This window comes from Chiloscyllium punctatum, chromosome 22 (assembly GCF_047496795.1).
Source record: "Chiloscyllium punctatum isolate Juve2018m chromosome 22, sChiPun1.3, whole genome shotgun sequence".
NCBI lineage: Eukaryota > Metazoa > Chordata > Chondrichthyes > Orectolobiformes > Hemiscylliidae > Chiloscyllium > Chiloscyllium punctatum.
Window position 1 is genome coordinate 34,009,504 of NC_092760.1, and position 21,389 is coordinate 34,030,892.

Consider the following 21,389-nt stretch of genomic DNA (forward strand, 5'->3'; position numbering starts at 1 on the left):
CAACCAACACAGGGAGGCAGTTAAGCGGATTCAGAAAGTAATAGAACAGGTAAACACAACTACACACTCCCTGAGGCAAAGCAACAGATTCCCAAAGACAAAAGCAGCCTGAGGGATAATTCAACTCCCATCCTCACACCCACCCCAAGTGATGGGGTGCTTCCCTTCCCCTCCCCCCCCTTCCCTCCTCCCTCCCCCCCCTCTTCCCCCCCTCCCACCCAAGTGATAGGGTCCTCCCCCTCCTCTTCCTTCCCCCCCAGTGATGGGGTGGTCCTTCTCTCTCTCTCTCCCCCCTCTCCCCAGTGATGGGGTGATCCTCCTCTTCACACACACACACACACACACACACCCCCCAGTGATGGGGTCTCTCTCCCCCGCCCCCCTAGTGGTGGGGGTCTCTCCTCCTCCAGGTGACGGGACGATTCCCTCCTCCTCCCCCAGACTCACCAGAAGAAGGTGACGGTCCCATCATCAAACACCTCGGACTCGGTGCTCCTCCGCTCGCGCTCCTGCTCCTCCCTCCGCCCGCTGACGCCGCTCTTCCTCGCCGGCTCTCCCCGGAGCTGCTGCTGCTGCTGCCGACCGCCGCCAGGCTCCGGGCCCCCCGGCAGACCGTTGGGCTCTCCCGCGGACGCCTTCCTGACTGCATTGCGGATCATGCTGCACCGAGTCCCTGCAGCTCCTGCTCTCCCCGTGTCACCAACCGCCGTTTCACAGCCGGCCTCACAAACCCATCACCACGCATGTGCGGCCCACTCGTGCGGACCAGCCCCTTCCGGTACTCAAGACGAGGTTAAGGGGGCACGGCTGAAAACAACAGCGAGGCTAAGGGGGCACGTGTTGATCAACACGGGCAGCTTAAGGGGCAACTGCAGATAACCACAGCGAGGCTAAGGGGGCACGTGTTGTAATTACAGCAAGACAAGGGGCTGGGTGGTCGTGTCCTGAAACCACAGGGAAGCTAAGGGGGCATTTGTTGTGAGTGTTTTTTGTGCCACAAGTTAGGCATGGCGGCTCCTTCTGATGTCAAAGCACTTTCACTCTGTAGTCACAAATGTTAAGTGGAAGTAAAAAGCATTGAACATTTTATAACATACAAATTAGCTGCATGATATGTGGGCCCCTTTCCCAAAATTGAATTACAGTTTTAGTACTGTTGGAAATGAAAATCAAGTGATTGTGGTCCAATTATCGAGCAACAAATGAGCCAAAGGCAGAACCCCTCGAGACCGATTACTAAACGTAGTGATCTCCGACTAAGCCCCACTCTCTGCAACTGGGTCCTCAGTTTTCTGACCCACCGGCCACAATCAGTGAAGAGTGGGGGACAATATTTCATCATCACTAAGACTCAACACTGGAGCCCCCCAGGGGTGCGTACTCAGACCCCTGAGTACACACCCCTACTGTACTCATTTACAAGTTCGCTGATGACACCACCATAGCTAGTTGAATCTCAGATGGCGACGAAACAGACTACAGAAGGGAGGTGGAAGACCTGGAAAATGGTGCACTGAGAATAACCTGGCTCTCAATGCCAGCAAAACCAAGGAACTCATTATTGACTTTCGGCAGGATGTTACTCATTCTCCCCTACACATTAACAGCACAGAGGTGGAACGAATGGAGACTGTCAAGCTCCTGGGAGTGGTCATCCACAACAATCTTCCTTGGACTCTTCATGTGGATGCACTGGTTCCAAAGGCCCGACAACATCTCTTCTTCTTCAGGCAGCTGAGGAAATTTGGCATGCGGTGAAAACCCTTGCCAATTTTTATAGGTGCATCATCGAGACCATTCTGTCTGGATGTATCACTACCCGTTATAGCAACTGTACCATTCAAGATCGGAGACAGTTACAGAGAGTGGTGAACTCAGCCTAGACAATCACAAAGGCCAAACTCCCATCTATAAAATCCATCTACCAAGGCCCGCTGTCTTAAAGATACATCCCACCCTAGCAATGTTTTTCTACAATCTCTATCATTGGGGAGAAGATACAGAAGCCTGAACACACGCGCCAGTCAGTTATGTAACAGTTTCTACCCTACTGTTGTTAGAATACTGAAGGAACTCACAAACTCTTAACATTCGCCTATACCTGTGTTTTTGTTTTTGCCGCTGTTTACCTATTATTTACTTATCTCCGCTACTTAACTATGAGATCTGTCTGTAATGCTCGCAAGACAAAGCTTTTCACTGTGCCTTGGTAAATGTGACAATAAATTCAATTCAATTCAGAGCATTGAGGATAATATTGCTCAAGGCATGTTCAAATTGGTATGAAGAACTCAGAAAAGTTAATGTGTTGAAAGGATTGATATGGAAAAAAGGAAGTTATTTTGATTGACACAACTGAAACAGGACAGGATTCTACCACTAAGTTGGGATTCACCAAAATTGGGTTGGGATTGATGTTGTAGCTAAAAGTATTATTATATCTATACCAACCCACTTCAAAACCAATTGACTCATCCCAGTTGCCCGGCTTTTCCTCACAGCCTCGAAATCTTTTTCTTTTCTTAAGGAGCTTGTCTAATTTTCTTTTGAAAATCATGATTCTACTTCTCTAACACTCTCAAGGTAGTGCATCCCAAATTCTAACAACTTTCTTGTAAAATGTATTTTCGTCATGTGCCTATTATTTCCTTTGCCAATCATCTCTAGTTCTCGATCTTTCTGACAAATCTCTCTGCCAAAGCAATCTCTCACCATTATTCTGTTCTGTTTTTCAACATTTATACCAAACCTCCTCCAAAGTTTCACCTCTCCAAGCAGAATAACCCTTGTATCTCCACTTTATCTATGGAACTGATGTTCCTCATCTCTGCACCGACTCTCATGCCATTGCATTCTTCCAAAAGTTTGGCAGCCAACAGTAGACACAATACTCCAATTGATATGACTTGGAAGCATTGAAAATGATGAAGCAATTAGTGATAAGCTTCATGAAAACATTGACAGGCTGGTGAAGTGGGAAGACAAATCTTGGGTGAAATGTAATGCAAAGAAGTCCGAACTTATTCATTTTGGTAGGAAAAACTTAGAGAAGCAGTACAAAATAAATGATACAATTCTCTGCCAAATGCAGAACTTCAGGGTATCTGTGTAAAATCATTGAGGTGACAGGACATTTTCAGCTAATGTTTAATAAACTCTACTAGATGAATTTTATAAATAGCAGCAGAAGCTACAATAACAAAATATATGAGAAATGTTATATGATGTCTATGATGTAGGAAGATATATCAAGGAGCTTCACAGGAGTGTTATCAAACAAAATGTGGTAAACAGCCATATATGTAGATACAAGGGCAGATGATGAAAAGCTTGGTAGAAGACTTGAGTTTTCAGGGAATTTTTAAAGAGTAATAAAAGGTAAGGAAGGAATTTCAGAGCTTAGGGCTTTGATAGCTGAAAGCATAGCCTCTAATGGTAGCAGTAAAATAGTAGGCATCTGTCTATCTTGGGTGTGGTTCCCCCAGAACTAATAAAATTCTTGACAGAGCAAGATTTAATAGAATAGTTCAGCATCTAGGGAAATCCATAGATTATTTTCAGAATGATCTCTACAGGTTAGTGAGTTATATAATTAGGATAGTGTTAGGTCAGAATTCATAAGAGACAGAACTGTTGTAGGAAGTTCTGATAAGTCTTTGATAGATCTATTACAGGCCAAAGAAGACCTGACTCTCGAGAAAGCCATTCAGTTGGTTAATAAAGCAGAAATCTAGAATAACAATCCTAAGAGAAGAAGATCAGTCATAGCACGGGAGATCACCAGATTCCATTCAAGTGTTAAGGTACAAGACCACAAACAAAACACATGTAAAATCAGTACAGTGATCAGAACATGGACTAGACATCATAAATCTTTGTCAGCATTGTGGTGCAAAGAAACAGGCATAGACAGTGCCCAGGTATTAAAAGTGTGCACTTTGACACAACTGGTCATTTAGTTTTGGAAAACATGAAATCAAATAGCTAACAACAAAAAATGAACTTTCTGTAAGAGAAGGAGAATCTAAATTGTTCTTTAGAGATATAGGTAGCATGTGTGGCAGCATGCATACACAGCCACTCCAAGATTCTGAGCATGCTGATCTCTGCATTGATTTTGATTCCAGAAATTACTGCCACAGACAGACATCAGAGACCCACACAACTGGAAAGAAAATTAAAGGGAATGCTGGATATAAGTGATCTGGCAAATGAATATTTATGTCAATGGTTCTTCTCACAGATTTCCTGTTAGACATCAGACAGATTGTCATGACATAACAACCATGGTTAACAAAGCACTATTTTATTCTGAGGTGGCTTGACAGGACAGGTGTTGACAAGATGAGCGGAAGGGCCTGTTTCCACATTGTAGGGATTCTAATTCAAATTCTAATTCTTAAAATGTTTCCACCAGTTGGGGAATCTTGAACCGGGGCCATAGTTACAGAATAAGAGGATAGTCATTTAAAAGTGAGATATAAAGGAATTTCTTCTCTCAGAGAGTATCGGATATTCTTTACCCCAGAGAGTGTGACACCTAGATTGCCAGAAGGATCTATAGAGGCGATAGAGAAATTCTTGACGTTTCAAGGACTTGAGGGCAAAGAGGAGCTAGCACAAAAGAGGAGTTGATACCTGGTGCAAATTAGCCATGATCTTACAGGATGGCAGGGCAGAGCTGAGGGGTCTACTCTATTTTCTGTTTCTTGTGTTCATTATCAACAACAATGCAACTTTATCGTCCATGAGGCAAAACACTTGAAATGAAAGTTATGCCATAAGCAACTCTCCAACTTAGGAGATATCACATAGTAGAAAATCTATGCATACTTGACAATCAAGAGTTCTTGAGGAGGAAGGCATGTCTTGATCACAATAATATTCAGAGAGAGGAAGAGGTTAAACAGTAGGGGAGGTGTGGAGCTCCTTTGAATTGGAATGTTCTAAGTTATTTAACAATCCTGTTCCCTGTCTAATATCTCTGTCTCAGGCTTGCTCCAATGCTCAGTGTGAGCTGGAAGAACAACACGTCATTTTCCGCTGGGGACCTGCAGCCTTCTGGACTTAATACTGATTTCAATAACTTTAGGACTTGAACTCTCCTATGACCTAGCCCCCAGTCCCAGACACCAGGCCTTGTAATCACATAGTCTGCTATTACACACAACCCATTCTAAGCCATTAACGGTCCCCATTAAACAGCTATTCAACCTCCCAGTCAGATTATTATTCACTCCTTTGCCTGTCCAACTGTGTTTCTCTCTCTTTGGGCTTTATCCCTATCTATTGTGTACTCCTTACACTCTCCCCTTTCCCTACGCTCTGCATTAAAAAACCCACATTTTCCTAGCTACCATCAGGCCTGAGGAAGGGTCACCAGACCCGAAACGTTAACTCTGATTTCTCTTCACAGATGCTGACACCTTTTCCAGCAATTTCTGTTTTTGTACCTAAATTATTTAAATTGATTGATGAACACTGAATACACAGTTGCATTAAGAAAGATACTAAAACCTTATATCTCTGGGCACACAGGAAGGTCCTGAATCCCTTAATGAAACAAGTTGAGAAGCACCTTGCAGAATTGACAAGAATGGGCAAATTTTCTTGATCCTGAAACCAACTGAGTGCTTTTATGTTTGGCCACTGTACTCAACCATAACTATGTTGCTCAAGTTTGTGTTGGCCTCACACGTCTCAACAAGGGAGTGGCAAGAGAAATGCACCATATTTCTGACAAGAGTCCAGCTAAACTATCCAAAAAAGAACATTATGAAACTCAATACAAATAGTGTATTTATTAGGTGGCCATTGGACAAGCAATCAAGACTGCGTACTGCATTCATAACTACATTTTGGGGATTTTGTTTCCTTGTTTCAACCTCACAGATTTTGATAGATTATGTCCAATATTTGACAAGGTCTTCCCAGAGTCATATGGCACATGGATGATGTATTGACATATCAGGAAACAGTAAGGAGCATGATCAGAGAATGTATGCAGTCTTAAAGCACTTACAAGCAGAAAGGTTCACCCTTAATGGCAACTGTGATTTCTCCAAGGCATCTGTTCCGTTCTTGCAATACAATGTCAACAGTGCAGGCTCAATGGTGGATCCTCAGACTAAGGCTATTTCAGGGTTGCCCATTTGAAAGTTAATCCGGGATCTCAAAAGATTCTTAAGGATGGTAAACCAATAGAAAAAAATGTGCCTCACTTGATAACTACTACAGAACCCATGGGACAATATTTCAGCAAGACACAAGGATGGTGTTGAAACCTGCATCATTTGATTTGATTTGATTTATTATTGTCACATGTAGCTATGTACACTGAAAAGTTTTGATTTGTGTGCAGCACAGGCAGATCATACCATACAAAGTGCATGTGGTAAAAGAACAGAGCGAGGAGTACAATGTTATGGCTGCAGAGAAGGTGCACAGAGAACAAGATCAACATTAAATGTAAAATTTGAGAAATCCATTCAGTAGTCTAATAACAGTGGTGAGGAAGCTGTTCTTGAATCTATTCATGTGTGTGCACAAACTGTTGTGCCTTCTGCCCAACAGAAAAGGGTGAAAAAGAGAATATTTGTGGTGGCAGGGGTCTTTGGTGATGTCAGTTGTTTTCCAGAGGCAGCAGGAAGCATAGATGGAGTCATAGAGATGTACAGTGCAGAAACAGACCCTTCAGTCCAATTTGCCCATGCAGACCAGATATCATAACCTCATCTAGTCCAATTTGCCAGCACTTGGCCCATAACCCAATAGATGGAGGGTTGGTTTGCGTAATGGACTGGGTTGCATCCACGACTCTCTGTAGTTTCCTGCTTTCTTACAAAGATCACTTGCCAAAACACACGGTGATGCATCCTGATAGGATGCATTCTATGGTTCATCTATAAAAATTAATGAGTGTTCTTCAGGGGCTCAAGCCGATGTTAATATCCACGGATATCTTAGCACACTATAATCTATTTTATTCAACCATCAGAGCACCCAATAGTTTAACTTCAGTCTTAGCAGCAGCGCTTTTCCAGCAGCATCCAAGTGCATGTCACAAACCAGTAAATTAGACACCGCAAGCACTCTCATACACAGGGACAAAATATACTGGCACTGAGAGGTAGGATTGCACAGTTGCATGAGCTTCTAGGAGATTTTGAAAGGACATCCTTGCGCTGAAAGTGGTCATAGAAATGGATCAAAAATCTGAATCATACAAAATTAAGGTAAGACTTAGAATTGTATATTCCAACTGGGCATCTTAAAGAGGACATCACTGAGACCAGGCTACAAACACATCATGACTGGGATGTAAATGTTCCAGATTGTAAGGAAACTTAGAGAAATCTGAAATGGCAAAAGTACACTATTACAGTATTAGGGCATCAGTGTAGATACTAGAAAAACAATGAATAGAACTGAGGAATAAAAAGGGTGCACAACTTTGGTGAGATATAACGGTACTCTAATAGCATGACAAAAACAGAAATGAAACCAGTTTTTCATAAAAGCACAATAGTTATTAGAGGAAATGTTCACCTTCATGTAAACTGAACACAGCCAAACAGCTGGACTCTCAAAGATAGTGAATTTCTTGAGCATATTCAGAACGGGTTTCTGGAACAAAATGTTCTTGTTCGAGACCAGGTCACCTGACATTTAGTAATAACTCAAAACCCAGGCAATAATTCAAATGGTAAGAGAACACTGGCACCATAATATGGTACAATTTGAAATCAGGCTTGAGACTGACAAGAGTGAATCATTAGCTAAGTTTTTAAGTTTAAACTTTATGAGGTAGAAATTTCTCACAACAGACCTAGCAGAACGGTTAACAAATAGCATTATGGATGAACTGTGGGAGAAGTTCAAAATGGTAGTTGGTAGAATGTAGGATCTTTATATTTTTAGAGAGCTCTACACAAGTAATTAAACAATTTCGGTCAACAAGGAAGCGGGAGACATAATAATCTTGAAAGAAAAGGCAATATATGGAGGCAGGGAATAATGAAGATCCCATGGGGTGTGTAGAGATATATATATAGCAACAAAAGAATATTTAAAAAGTGGTGACAGCCACAAAAGGGAATATGAGCAACAACTTTCAGGAAATATTCTAGACAATATTAAAATTAAAAAAGTTAGGAGAAAATGGCTAACTAAGAATAAAGTGTACACTTAATGACAGATGCAGGTGATATTGTAATTGGAAATAGTAAGGATACCAAGTAGTATTTTTTCGAGAAGGAGGATAAAATTCAAGAGGTATAAGAAAAATAAAACAAAAACTCATGGAAAGAATGTAATTAGGTTCAATGTATGATACTGAAAAACAAACAAAGATTAGTCCCCAAGACTTGATGATTTCCACTCTAAGATAGTAAAATAAGTCAATGTGGAAATTGTTGCTACATCATTATGCTCTTGCAGAACTTCCTGGATTTACAAATTATCCCCTTGGATTTGAAAATTTCCCATCTAACTCCACTATTTGAAAGAGGTGAAAGGATAAACTAAGCCATATACAGGCAAATTAAAGCGACATACTATGGATGCTGCAAATCTGAAACACACACAGAAAATGCTAGAGAAACTCAGCAAATCTGCTTGTATCTGTGGAGAGAGGAATAGGGTTTACATTTTGAGTCCAGAATAGAAATGGATTTGGCAAATATTTTTTATTTCTATTTCTGATAGAGGCAGAAGGAGGCACAGGGAGAACAGATGGTGTCAGTGCCCAGTGCAAAAGGGGTTGTTAAATAAGTTAAGGAGAGTTAGAGAGATAAAATGGAAAACAGAATTTATTTGCAAGATCACTGAATGAAATACAAACAAAAGAGAGCAGAATATAAAATAACATAACCTATCCGAAAATCCAACAGATTATCCCAACTTAATGATACTGTTCCAAATACATGCAACAATTCCCATAACACCCCGTGACACAAAAGGTAAAATCAAACTCAGGGTCTTACAGGAGAGCGTGAGATGGCCGAGGGACTCAGCATGGGACACCTTCTTCCATGTAGCTGTTTCTTGGACCAGCAGCTTCTTTACTGACTGCCTGCTTTCAGTGAATAGCCAGACTGCTGAAACCAGAGAAAGGCTGAGCTGGGAGAACTGACCATTCCCCTTTCATTGTGCAAGTGCTTTTTTTAAACTTGAAAGCATTCTCAAGTAGTAATACCCAGACTTTTCGGAATTGCTGCTTTTACAACCTCTCTGATAAAAACGCCAAGCACAGCATAACCTTGTTAAAGGAGCAGTGTCATCACAATGAGGAGAGGCTCTGGAGGAGTGTAGAAGAGTGAGGAGTGATGGGAGGGGTGTGACAGAGGGAATGATCCCTGTAGAATGCTGACAGTGAATGGGAGGGGGAGATATGTTTGGTGGTGGCATTCTGCTGGAGATGGTGGAAATGGTGGAGGATGATTCTTTGAATGTGGAGACTAGTGAGGGGGAAAGTGTGGGTGGGGAACTCTATTGTTGTTCTGGGAAGAAGGAGAAAGCGGGTGAGAGCAGAAGTACAGGAGACGGCTCAGACTTGGCTGAGGGCCATGTTAACCATGGTGTTACGGGGTGAAGGATGGTGATGGTGGAATGTGGGGAATTCTGAATGAAGCAATGTCAGAGGCACCTGAGTGGAAGGTGACATCATTGGAATGGAGTTGGAGATCCTGGGAAATGGAATGGAACCTTGCAGGAAATTCGCAGGAGATTTAAGACTTCCACATTCAGCTCCTTCTTCCTCACTGCCCTAAGCATATCCACCAGCTGAAGCAGTGTTTTACTTATGTAGTCTACTGCATTCACTGTTCACAATGCAGTCTCCCTAACATTTGTGAGACCAAACACAGACAGGGTGACTGCTTTGCAGAACATCTCCACTCAGTCTGCAGGAATGATGTAGACCTTCCAGTTGCTTCCCATTTCAATAAACCAGCTTGTTGTCATGTTAACATTTCGGTTTTGGGCCTTCTGCAATATTTCAATAAGGCACAATACAAGCTTCAGGAGCAACACTTCAGTTTACACGAAGGACATCTTCCATGACTCAATATGGAATTCCACAACTTTGCAATCTTGACTGCGGAACGTCGGTTCTCCATTTTTCTTACGTTCCACAAAAGAAGCTGAATAAGTGGCAAGGAGGTCTGAGAGTGGGAGAGAATGGGTAGGATGTGCAGAAAGCAATCCATGTCACATGATAATAAGGCTAAGAGTGGGTGAGAATGTGAAGGCCATGCTTAAAGCAATCCAAAGTCATGACAGAACCAGAATGTGGGGGTGGACGAAACACACAAAAGGATGAATTCAGGCCTAATGTTTCTGAACCTAATGTGGAGTCAGAGAGTCTGCAGGGTACCCAAGTGGAAAATGAGGTGTTTGCATTGAGGTTCACTGGAACACTGTAGAAATGTTGTATTGAAGTTGAGGTCATTTTTATGAATGTTCTGTAAAGCAGTCACTCAGTCTGTGTTTTGTCTCCTCAGTATAGAGGAGACCACATTGTAAGCGACAAATACAGTAAACTGTGTTGAATATAGAAACGGTAAATCGCTGCTTCACCTGGAAGGTGTGTCTGGATAGCAAGGCAGGAGGAGGTAAATGAGTAGGTATTGCATCTTCTGCGATTGCAGGGGAAGGTGCTGTAGATGTGTGGGCAGGTGTTCCGAATGAAGGAGGATTGGATCAGGTAGGTCTCTGTGGAAGAGTGGGAAGGGGGAATACCATCCCCAGCCACCATTTGGCCTGGCCACTCCTTCACCTGGCCAAGCTCATTCTCATTTTGAACAACTTCTCCTTTCACTCCTTTCACTTCCTTCAGATCAAAGATGTGACCATGGGCACCCACATGTAGTTATGTTACGGTAGTATAATGCTCTGATTTGACACCATCTGGATACCACACCACAAGACTGATATTTTGTGCTGAATACCACACCACAAGACTAATATTTTGTGCTGAATACCACACCACAAGACTAATATTTTGGCCTTGATTCAAAAAGGCTAAAAAATAAGGTCACATTCCCCCATGACATAAGGTTTGTACTCCATAGAATATAAAAGAATAAGCATAGTCTAATTGAGATTTTTAAAAATAGTTCAGTAAATTATATGGACAGAAATAATTTCTTCTATTGTGAGAATCTGGAAGAAGGGGAAAGCATTAAAATTAAAGTTCGATTGTTGCTGGTGATATCAGAAAGCGCTAAATGATCTTAAATTTAGAATTGTCCAAAACAAAAAGCTGATGTGGCTAGATCAATGGAAAATGGATAGAGTTTAGAATCATGGTTAGAGCACAAAAGGAAACCATTTAGCCTGGTGTGTCTCTGCTGGCTGTCTACAGGAGCACTTGAGCCAGTTCCACTCCCCACTCTATCTCCATAGCACAGCATTGTTTCTTTTTCCATTAAATTCTTATCTAATTCCCTCTTGAAAGACACACTTGCATCTGTTTCCATCATATTCTCAGATAGTGTATTTCAGATCAAAAACTACTCACCACATGACAAAAGCCTTTCCACACGCTGTCTTTGGTTCTTTTGCCATTTACCTTAAATCAGTGTTCCCTAGCTTGTGACCCTTACCCCTATTGGAACAGCTTCTCTGCATCCAAAGCTGACATGATTTTATTTGTCCTTTATCAAATCTCCTCCTAACCTTCTCTGCTCAAAGAAATAGAGCAGGCAAGGATATTATGAGTTACAGAACCAAGAACAGAAAATGGAATTAAGGCACAGATCAATGAGATTTAGTTGAATGGCAGAATACTTGAGGGGCTGAACCTCCTGCATCTTTCCCTTTCATTCCTCTCTGTAGTTATAGTTGTGAAGTCATACTGCTCCCTGATGCACAATGCCCAGTTATTACATAAAGTGAGCTCTTTAAATCTATGCCAGGAAAATATGTACTTTTCACTGTAGATTCAATTCAGAAGGACTGTCAAGGCATGAAAGTACAGTAAAAAAAATCATGATTTTATAGTAAAATTACCAAAATACACTTAAAAACTGTCACATTTGTTCTACTGCCTTGACAGTTTGTATAAAGATTTTTAAAGTCTCAAATAAAACATTATATTAGCACCTTTCACACCCCCAACCTATCCCTAAGCATTTCATAGGCAATTAATTGTTTTTAGAAGTTCAATCTCTGTAATGTTGGTCAGCACAGCAGCCAATCTGACATCCTTGCTTTTCTTGCACATCACTTTAAATCTATGCCTTCTATTCCTTTTATGAGAGAGAATAGCCTCTCTCTATCTATTCTATTCAACATGCTCTTGATTTTGAAAATGTCAATCAAATCACCTCAGAACTTCCTTCTCTCCAAGGAGAACAACCTCAACTTCTTCATTGTATCCTCTTTACCAAAGTTTCTCATTCCTGCAGCCTTTCTTGTAAATCACTACACACTTTCTCCAGTGCATTCACATCTTCCCTTCAAATTGATGCCCTCAACTGTACATAATACTGTAGCTGAAGTGAAGTGTCTGACATGCATCTTTTGGAAATTCAACATCACCTCCTTGCTCTTGTACTTTGTGCCCCTATTAATAAAGCTGAGGACACTGTGTCTCTCTGCACATAGCCTGCACATTCAATTATTTGTGCAAGTATACACCCAGACCCCTCTGCTCCTGCACCCCCTTTGGAATTGTACCACTATTCATATTGTCTTTCAATGTTCTTACCAGCAAAGTGCATCACCTCACACAGCTCTGTATTGAACTTCATCTGCCACACATCCTCCCACTCCATCAACTTGTCAATGTCCTTTTGGAGTTTCACACATCCTGCTCACGGTTTATTATTCTTCCAAGTTTAGTGTCATCTGCAATCTTTGAACTCAACCCTGCACACCACGATTCAGGTCATTGATATGTATTGGGAGAAACAAAGGCACCAATACTGAGTTCGGAAAATCTCTACGACAAAGCTTCCTCCAGCCTGAAACATATCTATTGACTCTCTGTACTGTTCAGGCAAGTTCATGCCCAGATTGCTACTCACTCTTTTACACCATAATCTGTAACTCCTCACAAGCCTGTTGTGTGGTACTGTGTCAAATGCCTTGTGACACAACATCAACTTCAAAAAACTCCAGCAACTTAGTTAAACATGATATTCCCTTTAGAAATTTTTGCTGACTCTTCCTAATCAACCCATATTTTTCCAAGTTAAAGATCACACAACGCCAGGTTATAGTCCAACAGGTTTATTTGGAAGCACTAGCTTTCTGAGCGCTGCTCCTTCATCAGGTGGTTGTGGAATATAACCACCTGATGAAGGAGCAGCACTCCGAAAGTTAGTGCTTCCAAATAAACCTGTTGGACTATGACCTGGTGTTGTGTGCTTTTTAACTTTGTCCACCTCAGTCCAACACCAGCACCTCCAAATCATATTTTTCCAAGTGACTGCTGATCCGAAACACGATAATCGTTTCCAAATGTTTCTCCACTGCCAAAGTTTAACTAACTCATCTGTAAAACGCTGTAAAAAAATCTTTCTTGAACAACTCTGTAATATTTGCAGTTCTCCAGACTTCTGACACCTCCTTGGAGTCCAGGGAAGACTGAAATATTATAGCAAGCACCTCCACAATTTCTACCCTCATTGTCTTCAAAATCCTTTTCGCATCTTATCTGATTCAAGTACCTTTGTGCTTAAATTGCTAACTGTCTATGCAAAACTTTTCATGAAAATGCCCTTTTGGCAATCTTTTGACAGAGAAGCTAAAACCCACTGGCATGAAACCTCTCTGCAGGACATGTTTTTGGCTGCTCTAAGCAGACAGAAAGGTCTGGAAGGTCAACCTGGACTGTAGGTGCTCCCGGTCTGTTCTGGGTACCTCCAGATGTTAAACCATCCCACTTCATTGAAGAGGGTGGAAAATTCAAGTTGGCTTCTTTTTTAATTCCATTTACAAGGTTTTTAATTAGTCTAATTGACTGCCCACCTAATGGGGTGTGGATATTAACTGGGGCACTAACCCCATCTCCTCCAAGATGCTCAGTACCAGGAACAAAGAGTCAGAGAGTCATAGAGTTGTACAGCATGGAAACAGTCCAACTCATCAGTGCTGACCAGATATCCTAAATTAATCTGGTCTCACTTGCCAGCTTTTGGCCCATATCCCTCTAAACCCTTCCTATTCATGTACCGTTCCATTGCCTCTTAAATGTTGTAATTGTACCTACCTTCACCACATTGTCTGGTAGCTCATTCTATATATGCATCACCTTCTGCCTGAAAATGTTGCCCCTTAGATCCCATTTAGATCTTTCCCCTCTCACCTCAAACTTATGCCCCTTGGTTTTGGACTCCTCCATCCTGGGAAGAAGACCTTGGCTAATCACTCTATCCATGCCCCTCATGATTTTATAAACCACAGGATACAAAATTGATTTGAAGGTAGGAGACAGAAGTTGGTGAAGGATTGTTTTTCAGATTGGAGGCCTGTGACCAGCAGTGTGCCGCAAGAATCGGTGCTGGTTCCTCTGTTTTTTGTCATTTATATAAATGATTTGGAACACTGTTCGGAATACGGCACAGTGGCTGGAGCTGGTCTTTTCCAACCCCTTTAGCTCCACTCCCAATAGAGAAAAAGGCCAAAAAGTATACTGCCATCAGTGTTAATCTATCATCATCTTATCTTTCATGGCCAATCCTTCTACTTTATTGCAGGTTTTTCAAAGTCAATATAGCTTACCAATGTAAGGTGTGGGGTTCCTGAACTATGAGGTTGGAAGCTGTGGGTGGGAGATCCCATGGACCTCTGCCCTGAAGCTCTTCAGCCACATTCTGAAACAGACTCACTACCTCAGCCATATCTCCTTCCTCAATACAAACTGTCATCCCTCAGACCATACACAATTACATCACCTCAGGGGATCTCCCACCCACAGCTTACAATCCCATAGTTCAGGAACCCCGCACCACCTGGCTCTACCTCCTATCTAAGATCCACAAGCCTGACTACCTCAGCTGACCTATCGTCTCAGCCTGCTCCTGTCCCACCCTGTCCTATCCCCGGTCCAAGAACTCCATACAAACATTTGGGACACCACTCACACTGTCCACCTCCTCCAAGATGTCCTGGCCCCAACTCCTCATTTTCACCATGGACAACCAGTCCCTATACACCTCCATTCACCATGACCAGGGCCTCCTTGCGCTCCGTTCCTTCCTCTCCCGTCGTCCCCACCAGTACTCTTCCATTGACACTCATATTCATTTGGCTGAACTGGTCCTCACCGTCAACAATTTCTCCTTCAAATCCTCCCACTACTCCCAGGCAAAAGGGGTAGCCATGGACACCCGCATGGGCCCCAGCTATGCCTGTCTCTTTGTCAGCTATGTGGAACAGTCTATCTTCTGCAGTTACATCTGCACCACTCCCCAACTTTTCCTCTGCTACATTGATGACTGAATCTGCCACCTCGTGCTCCCAAAAGGAGGTTGAACAGTTTATCAACTTCACCAATACGTTCCACCCTGACCTTAAATTCACCTAGACCAACTCTGACACCACTCTCCCCTTCCTGGACCTCTCCATCTCCATCAGGAGTGATCGACTCAACACTGACATTTTCTACAAACCCACTGACTCCCACAGCTACCTCGATTACACCTCCTCCCACCCTGTCTTCTGCAAAAATGTTTTCCCTTATTCCCAATTCTTCCTCCTCCCATCGCATCTGCGCCAGATCTGCCCTGCACTCTCAGCTATCTTTCCCCAGCCCCACCCCCCTCCCATTTATCTCTCCACCCCCGAGGCTCCCAGCCTCATTTGCAATGAAGGGCTTTTGCCCAAAATATCAATTTTCCTGTTCCTTGGATGCTGACTGACCTGCTGTGCTTTTCCAGCACCACACTCTTGACTTTAATCTCCAGCATCCGCAGTACTCACTTTCACCTGCAAGAAATTTGGAGCCTATTGTGAACTGTGTTTTTATGCCTATGGATTCCTGCAAAGTGCAGATGATCAGGAGTTGAGGAATTAAGTTGCTGATTGGTTCTCAGCTAAGTAGGCAGATTGGAACTGGAAACAAATTACAGAAACATAGACTACAGATCCAAAGGGAGAGACAGACACAGGAGTATCTGTCATTGTGCTCCCCAACAGAAGCTGCCTGTTCTCTGCAGTAAAAGAAAATCAGTTTGTCATGGAGAAAACCAGTTGTCCTTTCTAAAGCAGTTGTTGTGAGCTGTAACTTTTGAATTAATTAAATTAAAAATGTTTTACAAATGAGTCATCCACACTGTACTTCTTACAACCAGTAGATACTTCTACAGAATTACAACTCAACACCAAGCCCAATAAAATATTTTCTCTATTTTTTGACTGTGTGTGTGTGTGTGTGAGAGAGAGACAGAGAGAGAGAGAGAGAGAGCATGGAGTTTATATGAGATTTAGAGTTTTAATTAGTAGCGTTATATGCTAATAGTTTATATCTGTTTACCTGTAGCTATAGCCTAATTACATACAATAAATAATAATTCTTGTTTAGCACAGATACCTGGTGTGTGCTTTCTATAATCTTGATTTGAAAATCAGGGAGATTGGAGTACTATGTGTACTTTACACTTAGTATGATGCTAGAAATAGCAGGGCTTGGTTTATGGCATACTAACGTAGTTAGTCATAACTCCTCAACCTTCTAACTGCTGGAAACAAGCTCAGTTTTTCCAGCCATCCTCAAATGTTACTTGTTTCAGGTATCAATCCAGTAAGTCACCTTTGAATTGCCACCAACATCCTTCCTTAAACAAAGAGAGCAAAACTGCACACAATATACAAAATTTTGATCTCACTAGTGTATTGTATAACAAAAGCATAGCGCCTCACTTTTCTGTTAATTTCACCATGTATTAAAGGATAATATGCAATCTACTGCCAAATACTGTTAAATAGGTATTAAATACTGTGGGCTTTAATGCTAATTCAACTTTGTCTTAATTTAATAGCAGCATTTTCTGCTTTTGATTGTAATATATTGATTCTGATTGCTCTTCATAATTAAGTGCCATATCATGCCCCTATTTACATTTGGTGTTAATTATTTCCTCAGTGAGTTGATTGCCAATACAGAATGTGTGGCAGTTCAACAGTAGGAGACTAAGTATGCAACACAATTGTTTTGCTTCGTGAAACAAAAAGGACAGTCCGCTGCTCTTATCAATAAGCAAACTGTTAATATATTGAAAGAAGAATGCCTCTTTTTCCCTCTTAATTTGGTGTGCAAGATTTGGATGCTTGGCTGGGTTGACAGGAGATTGTATTTCTGTGTCCTTGATTAAGATGGCATGTAATTTGTCATGGTGAGAAGGTGGAAGGATGAGTAGGTAGCTTCAATATGTAATTTAAATGTTTTCTCTTGACTCCAGGTTCCTTTCAGTCATGCTCAGAGGTTTGCTCTCTAAGTTTTGCCAGGCCATCACTTATTGTCTATCCCTACCTTCCAAATCATGACCATAAGAAGTTACTGGCTACTGAATGGCTTTCAAGGATATTTCATAGGGTATTTAAGAGACAACACATTATTATGGGTCTGGAGTCTAGACAGGGCAAAGACAGCAGATTTTCCTCTCTACATTAGGGGAACAGATTGTATCTTTACATGGTTGCTACTACACGTACAACCTTATTTTATTCTTCATGGATTTAAATCACTGAATTGAAATTCCCTCACTTTGCTGGTAAGATTTGAATGCATTTCTAGAAATATAGAAATATATATGGCACAGAAGGAAGCCATTAGGCCCATCAAGCATAGCCTAATCCCACCTCCGGTTCTTGGTTTTGAGCCTTGTACGTTATGACACCACTAATGCATATCCAAATGTTATTAAATGTGATGAGGATTTCTACTTTTGAAACACTTTCAAATAGTGCATATTTGAGCCTCACTCCCCTCTGGATTGAAAAATTACTGCTAAGCTCCCCCATAATCCTTCTCCCAATTACTTTAAATACAAGCTAATTTATTATTGAATTCTCTGTTAGTAGACATAGGTCCTTCCTATCCATTTTATGTAGGCCCATCATCATATTTATCTCAATTAAATCTTTATCAACCTTCTCTGTTCAAGGAAAATATCTCCAGTCAATTCGGTCATTCATCAAAGCTAACATTCTCCAGTCCTGACAATGGCCTCAAAAATCTGCTATGTGGATTTCTAATGCAATCATATCCTTCTTGTAATGCTGTACCAGAACTGCACACAGTATTGCAGCTGTCATCTGAATAGTGTTTTATTCAGTTCTTGCATAGCCTAAATTCCCTGCTGGTATATTCTGGATCTTGGACAATAAAAGAAAGAAACCCACATGCATTCTTGGTCACCGCATCTGTCTGCTTCATGAATCTGTGGTCATGGTTTCTCTGGTCACTCATATTTTTCAGAGTCCAACCATTTGTTATGCTTTCCCTTGACATGTTTGTCATCCCCAAATGCATTAACTTAAACCAAATGGAGTTTGCCATTTGTCTGCCCATCTGATCTACACCATTGAGTAGATCGACAGTTTTTTGTCCTCATTATTAGCAAGACCCAGTTTCAATATAATCTGCAAACCTTTTAGGTATTTTGGCTACTCTTAAATCAAAATGATTAGCATATAGGGCATTGACAAGGGACCCAGTACAGAGCCTTGTGGAAGCCACACTGGCAAAAGCCTTATAATCATCCATTTACAATAACCCTTCACTTTCTGTGAAGGGTCAATTTTGGATCCCAATTGCCAGCTTTCCAGGGAGCCCATGCACTTTTAATTTTATGTCCAGTAGCATTGCTAAAATCCATTGCATCAAGCATGCTACTCTTGTTGACATTATACATCACCTTGTTGAAAAATGCAATCAAGTTCGTCAGACGTGACCACTCTTTTTAAAAAATGTATGCTGGCTGTCTTTGATTAATATCTGCCTTTCCAAAACAATGAATTGTAGTTCTCTCAGAAGCTTTTGCCAACTATTTCCACCAATATTAAGCTTATTGGTCATTAATTGTTCAGGCTATCCTTTCTATGTCTTTTGTCCTGAACCACAATGCCTGATTTGTGAAAGCATGAAATAAGAAAAATGTTCATTCCCCATGCATGCCTTTCATATCAATAGGTCCTACCTTTCCTCTTGTGTCCAAATCATTAATACAACCTTTGACATGCTAGTTCAGTGATATAACCCACCTGATACAATGTTCTGAAAGCTGGAATAATCTGCTTGGATTGGAATGGGAAGGATTGTTTAAATTTCCTATGTTACAACCAGGTAAGGATGGATGGGATTGGCTTCCTTTCTAACCTCCATCAGTTGGTCACAAAAATATTTTATTTCTTTTTGGCATACAGCAATAACACACTTTAACTTAGTTCACTCGTTCAAAATTAATGAGCCAATTGTAAGGTTTTCTTAAGTGAAAGAAAGATGAACTTTATTATACACGAATGCTGAGAAAAAGGATCCACCATATTAAAATCACACACATGTCGTTATAAAGTATTTGAAAAGTGGAGGATGTCTAGTACAAAAAGGAAGATGAAAGAATATGTAATTAAAAAGTTGTTAGTTTATTTGAAGGGTTGGGATTTAACCTGAGGCCATGCTTGTGCCCTCAGCATGAAGAAAACATGTAGGTATCCTTGGGTTCTCAGTAAATGGACATGTTGACAATTTGTTTTATCACTGAATGTTGTCTTTTGAGAGTTAAAGCAGAGAGCAAGATGATTTCCAATGGTCTTTTGCTGTTACAAATCTATTTTTCTTCCTCGGCTGCTCTTTATAAGCATCAGCTGTGTGAAATATAGTTCATTTTATTAATCCCATGTCTGGATTCACTAATTTCCCAATGCAGACAAATCTTTGATTCCTACCATGTTTGAAGCTTATCCATAAATCAAACATGAGACACATTAAGTTTCAATGCTTCAGATAAAGATATTAATTTCAGCCGAGACTGGTTCATACTTAGTGATAATTTCATGAGCTGATTCAACCTGAGATCAAGTAGGAGCATCCGAGGAGCAGGAGAATCGACGTTTCGGGCATAAGCCCTTCTTCAGGGATGAGGCTGGTGTGCCAAGCAGGCTGAGATAAAAGGTGGGGGGGGGGGGTGGAGTTTGGGGAACGGGTGCTGGGAATACAATAGGTGGAAGGGGGTGAGTGTGAGGGTGATAGGCCGGAGAGGGGGTGGGGGCAAAGAGGTCGGGAAGAAGATTGCAGGTCAAGAGGGCAGTGCAAAATCTGGAGGTTGGGACTGAGATAAGGTGGGGGGAGAGAAAATGAGAAAGCTGGAGAAATCTACATTCATCCCGTGTGGTTGGAGGGTTCCTAGGCGGAAGATGAGGCGCTCTTCCTCCAGGCATCGTGTGGCCAGGGTCTGGCGATGGAGGAGGCCAAGGACCTACATGTCCTTGGCGGAGTGGGAGGGGGAGTTAAAGTGTTCAGCCACGGGGCGGTTGGGTTGGTTGGTGCAGGTGTCCCAGAGGTGTTCCCTGAAATGTACCGCAAGTAGGCGGCCTGTCTCCCCAGTGTAGGGAGACACCTGTTTCAGGAAACACCTCTGGGACACCCACACCAAACAACCCAACCGCCCAGTGGCTGAACACTTTAACTCCCCCTCCCACTCTGGCAAGGATATGCAGGTCCTTGGCCTCCTCCATTGCCAGACCCTGGCCACACGACGCCTGGAGGAAGAGCGCCTCATCTTCCACCTAGGAACCCTCCAACCACACGGGATGAATGTAGATTTCTCCAGCTTTCTCATTTCGTCTCCCCCCACCTTATCTCAGTCCCAACACCCGGATTTAGCACTGCCCTCTTGACCTGCAAATCTTCTTCCCGACCTCTCCGCCCCCACCACCTCTCCGGCCTATCACCCTCACCCTCACCTCCTTCCATCTATCGTATTCCCAGCGCCTGTCCCCCAAACTCCCCCCCCCCCCCCCCACACCTTTTATCTCAGCCCGCTTGGCACACCAGCCTCATTCCTGAAGAAGGGCTCATGCCCGAAACGTCGATTCTCCTGCTCCTCGGATGCTACCAGGCCTGCTGCGCTTTTCCAGCACCACACTTTTCAACTCAACCTGAGATCAGCTGATGAAGGTGTTGAATTTTAATGTGATGAATGTGATGAATTTTAAGTCAGTGTTTCTTCTTTTACAAAAACCATTTTAAACCTTGAAGATTCCAAATATTGAATTGAGATAATGTAAGTTGAAAATTGATCATAAATATTTATGACAGAGTCAGAAACACAAAACCCACCTGTGATTGAACTTCAGATAGGTAAGCAAGTGAGCCCAAAACTGATATACTTTCCTGACTTTTCTGTCCATTTAAAGCTAGAGGGGTAGAAACAGGGGAA

The 21,389-nt window shown here is 42.0% G+C and overlaps 1 protein-coding gene across 1 annotated transcript in view; it reads right to left on the minus strand.

The window, feature by feature from the left end:
* The window catches only part of ptdss2 (phosphatidylserine synthase 2), a 93,386-nt gene extending 92,643 nt beyond the window's left edge, over positions 1–743 (minus strand). The window contains exon 1 of the mRNA XM_072591976.1: positions 448–743. Within this exon, the coding sequence (XP_072448077.1) occupies positions 448–659 (212 nt within the window). The 5' untranslated portion in view covers positions 660–743. The remainder of the gene's footprint in view (positions 1–447) is intronic.
* Positions 744–21,389: the final 20,646 nt, after the last annotated feature.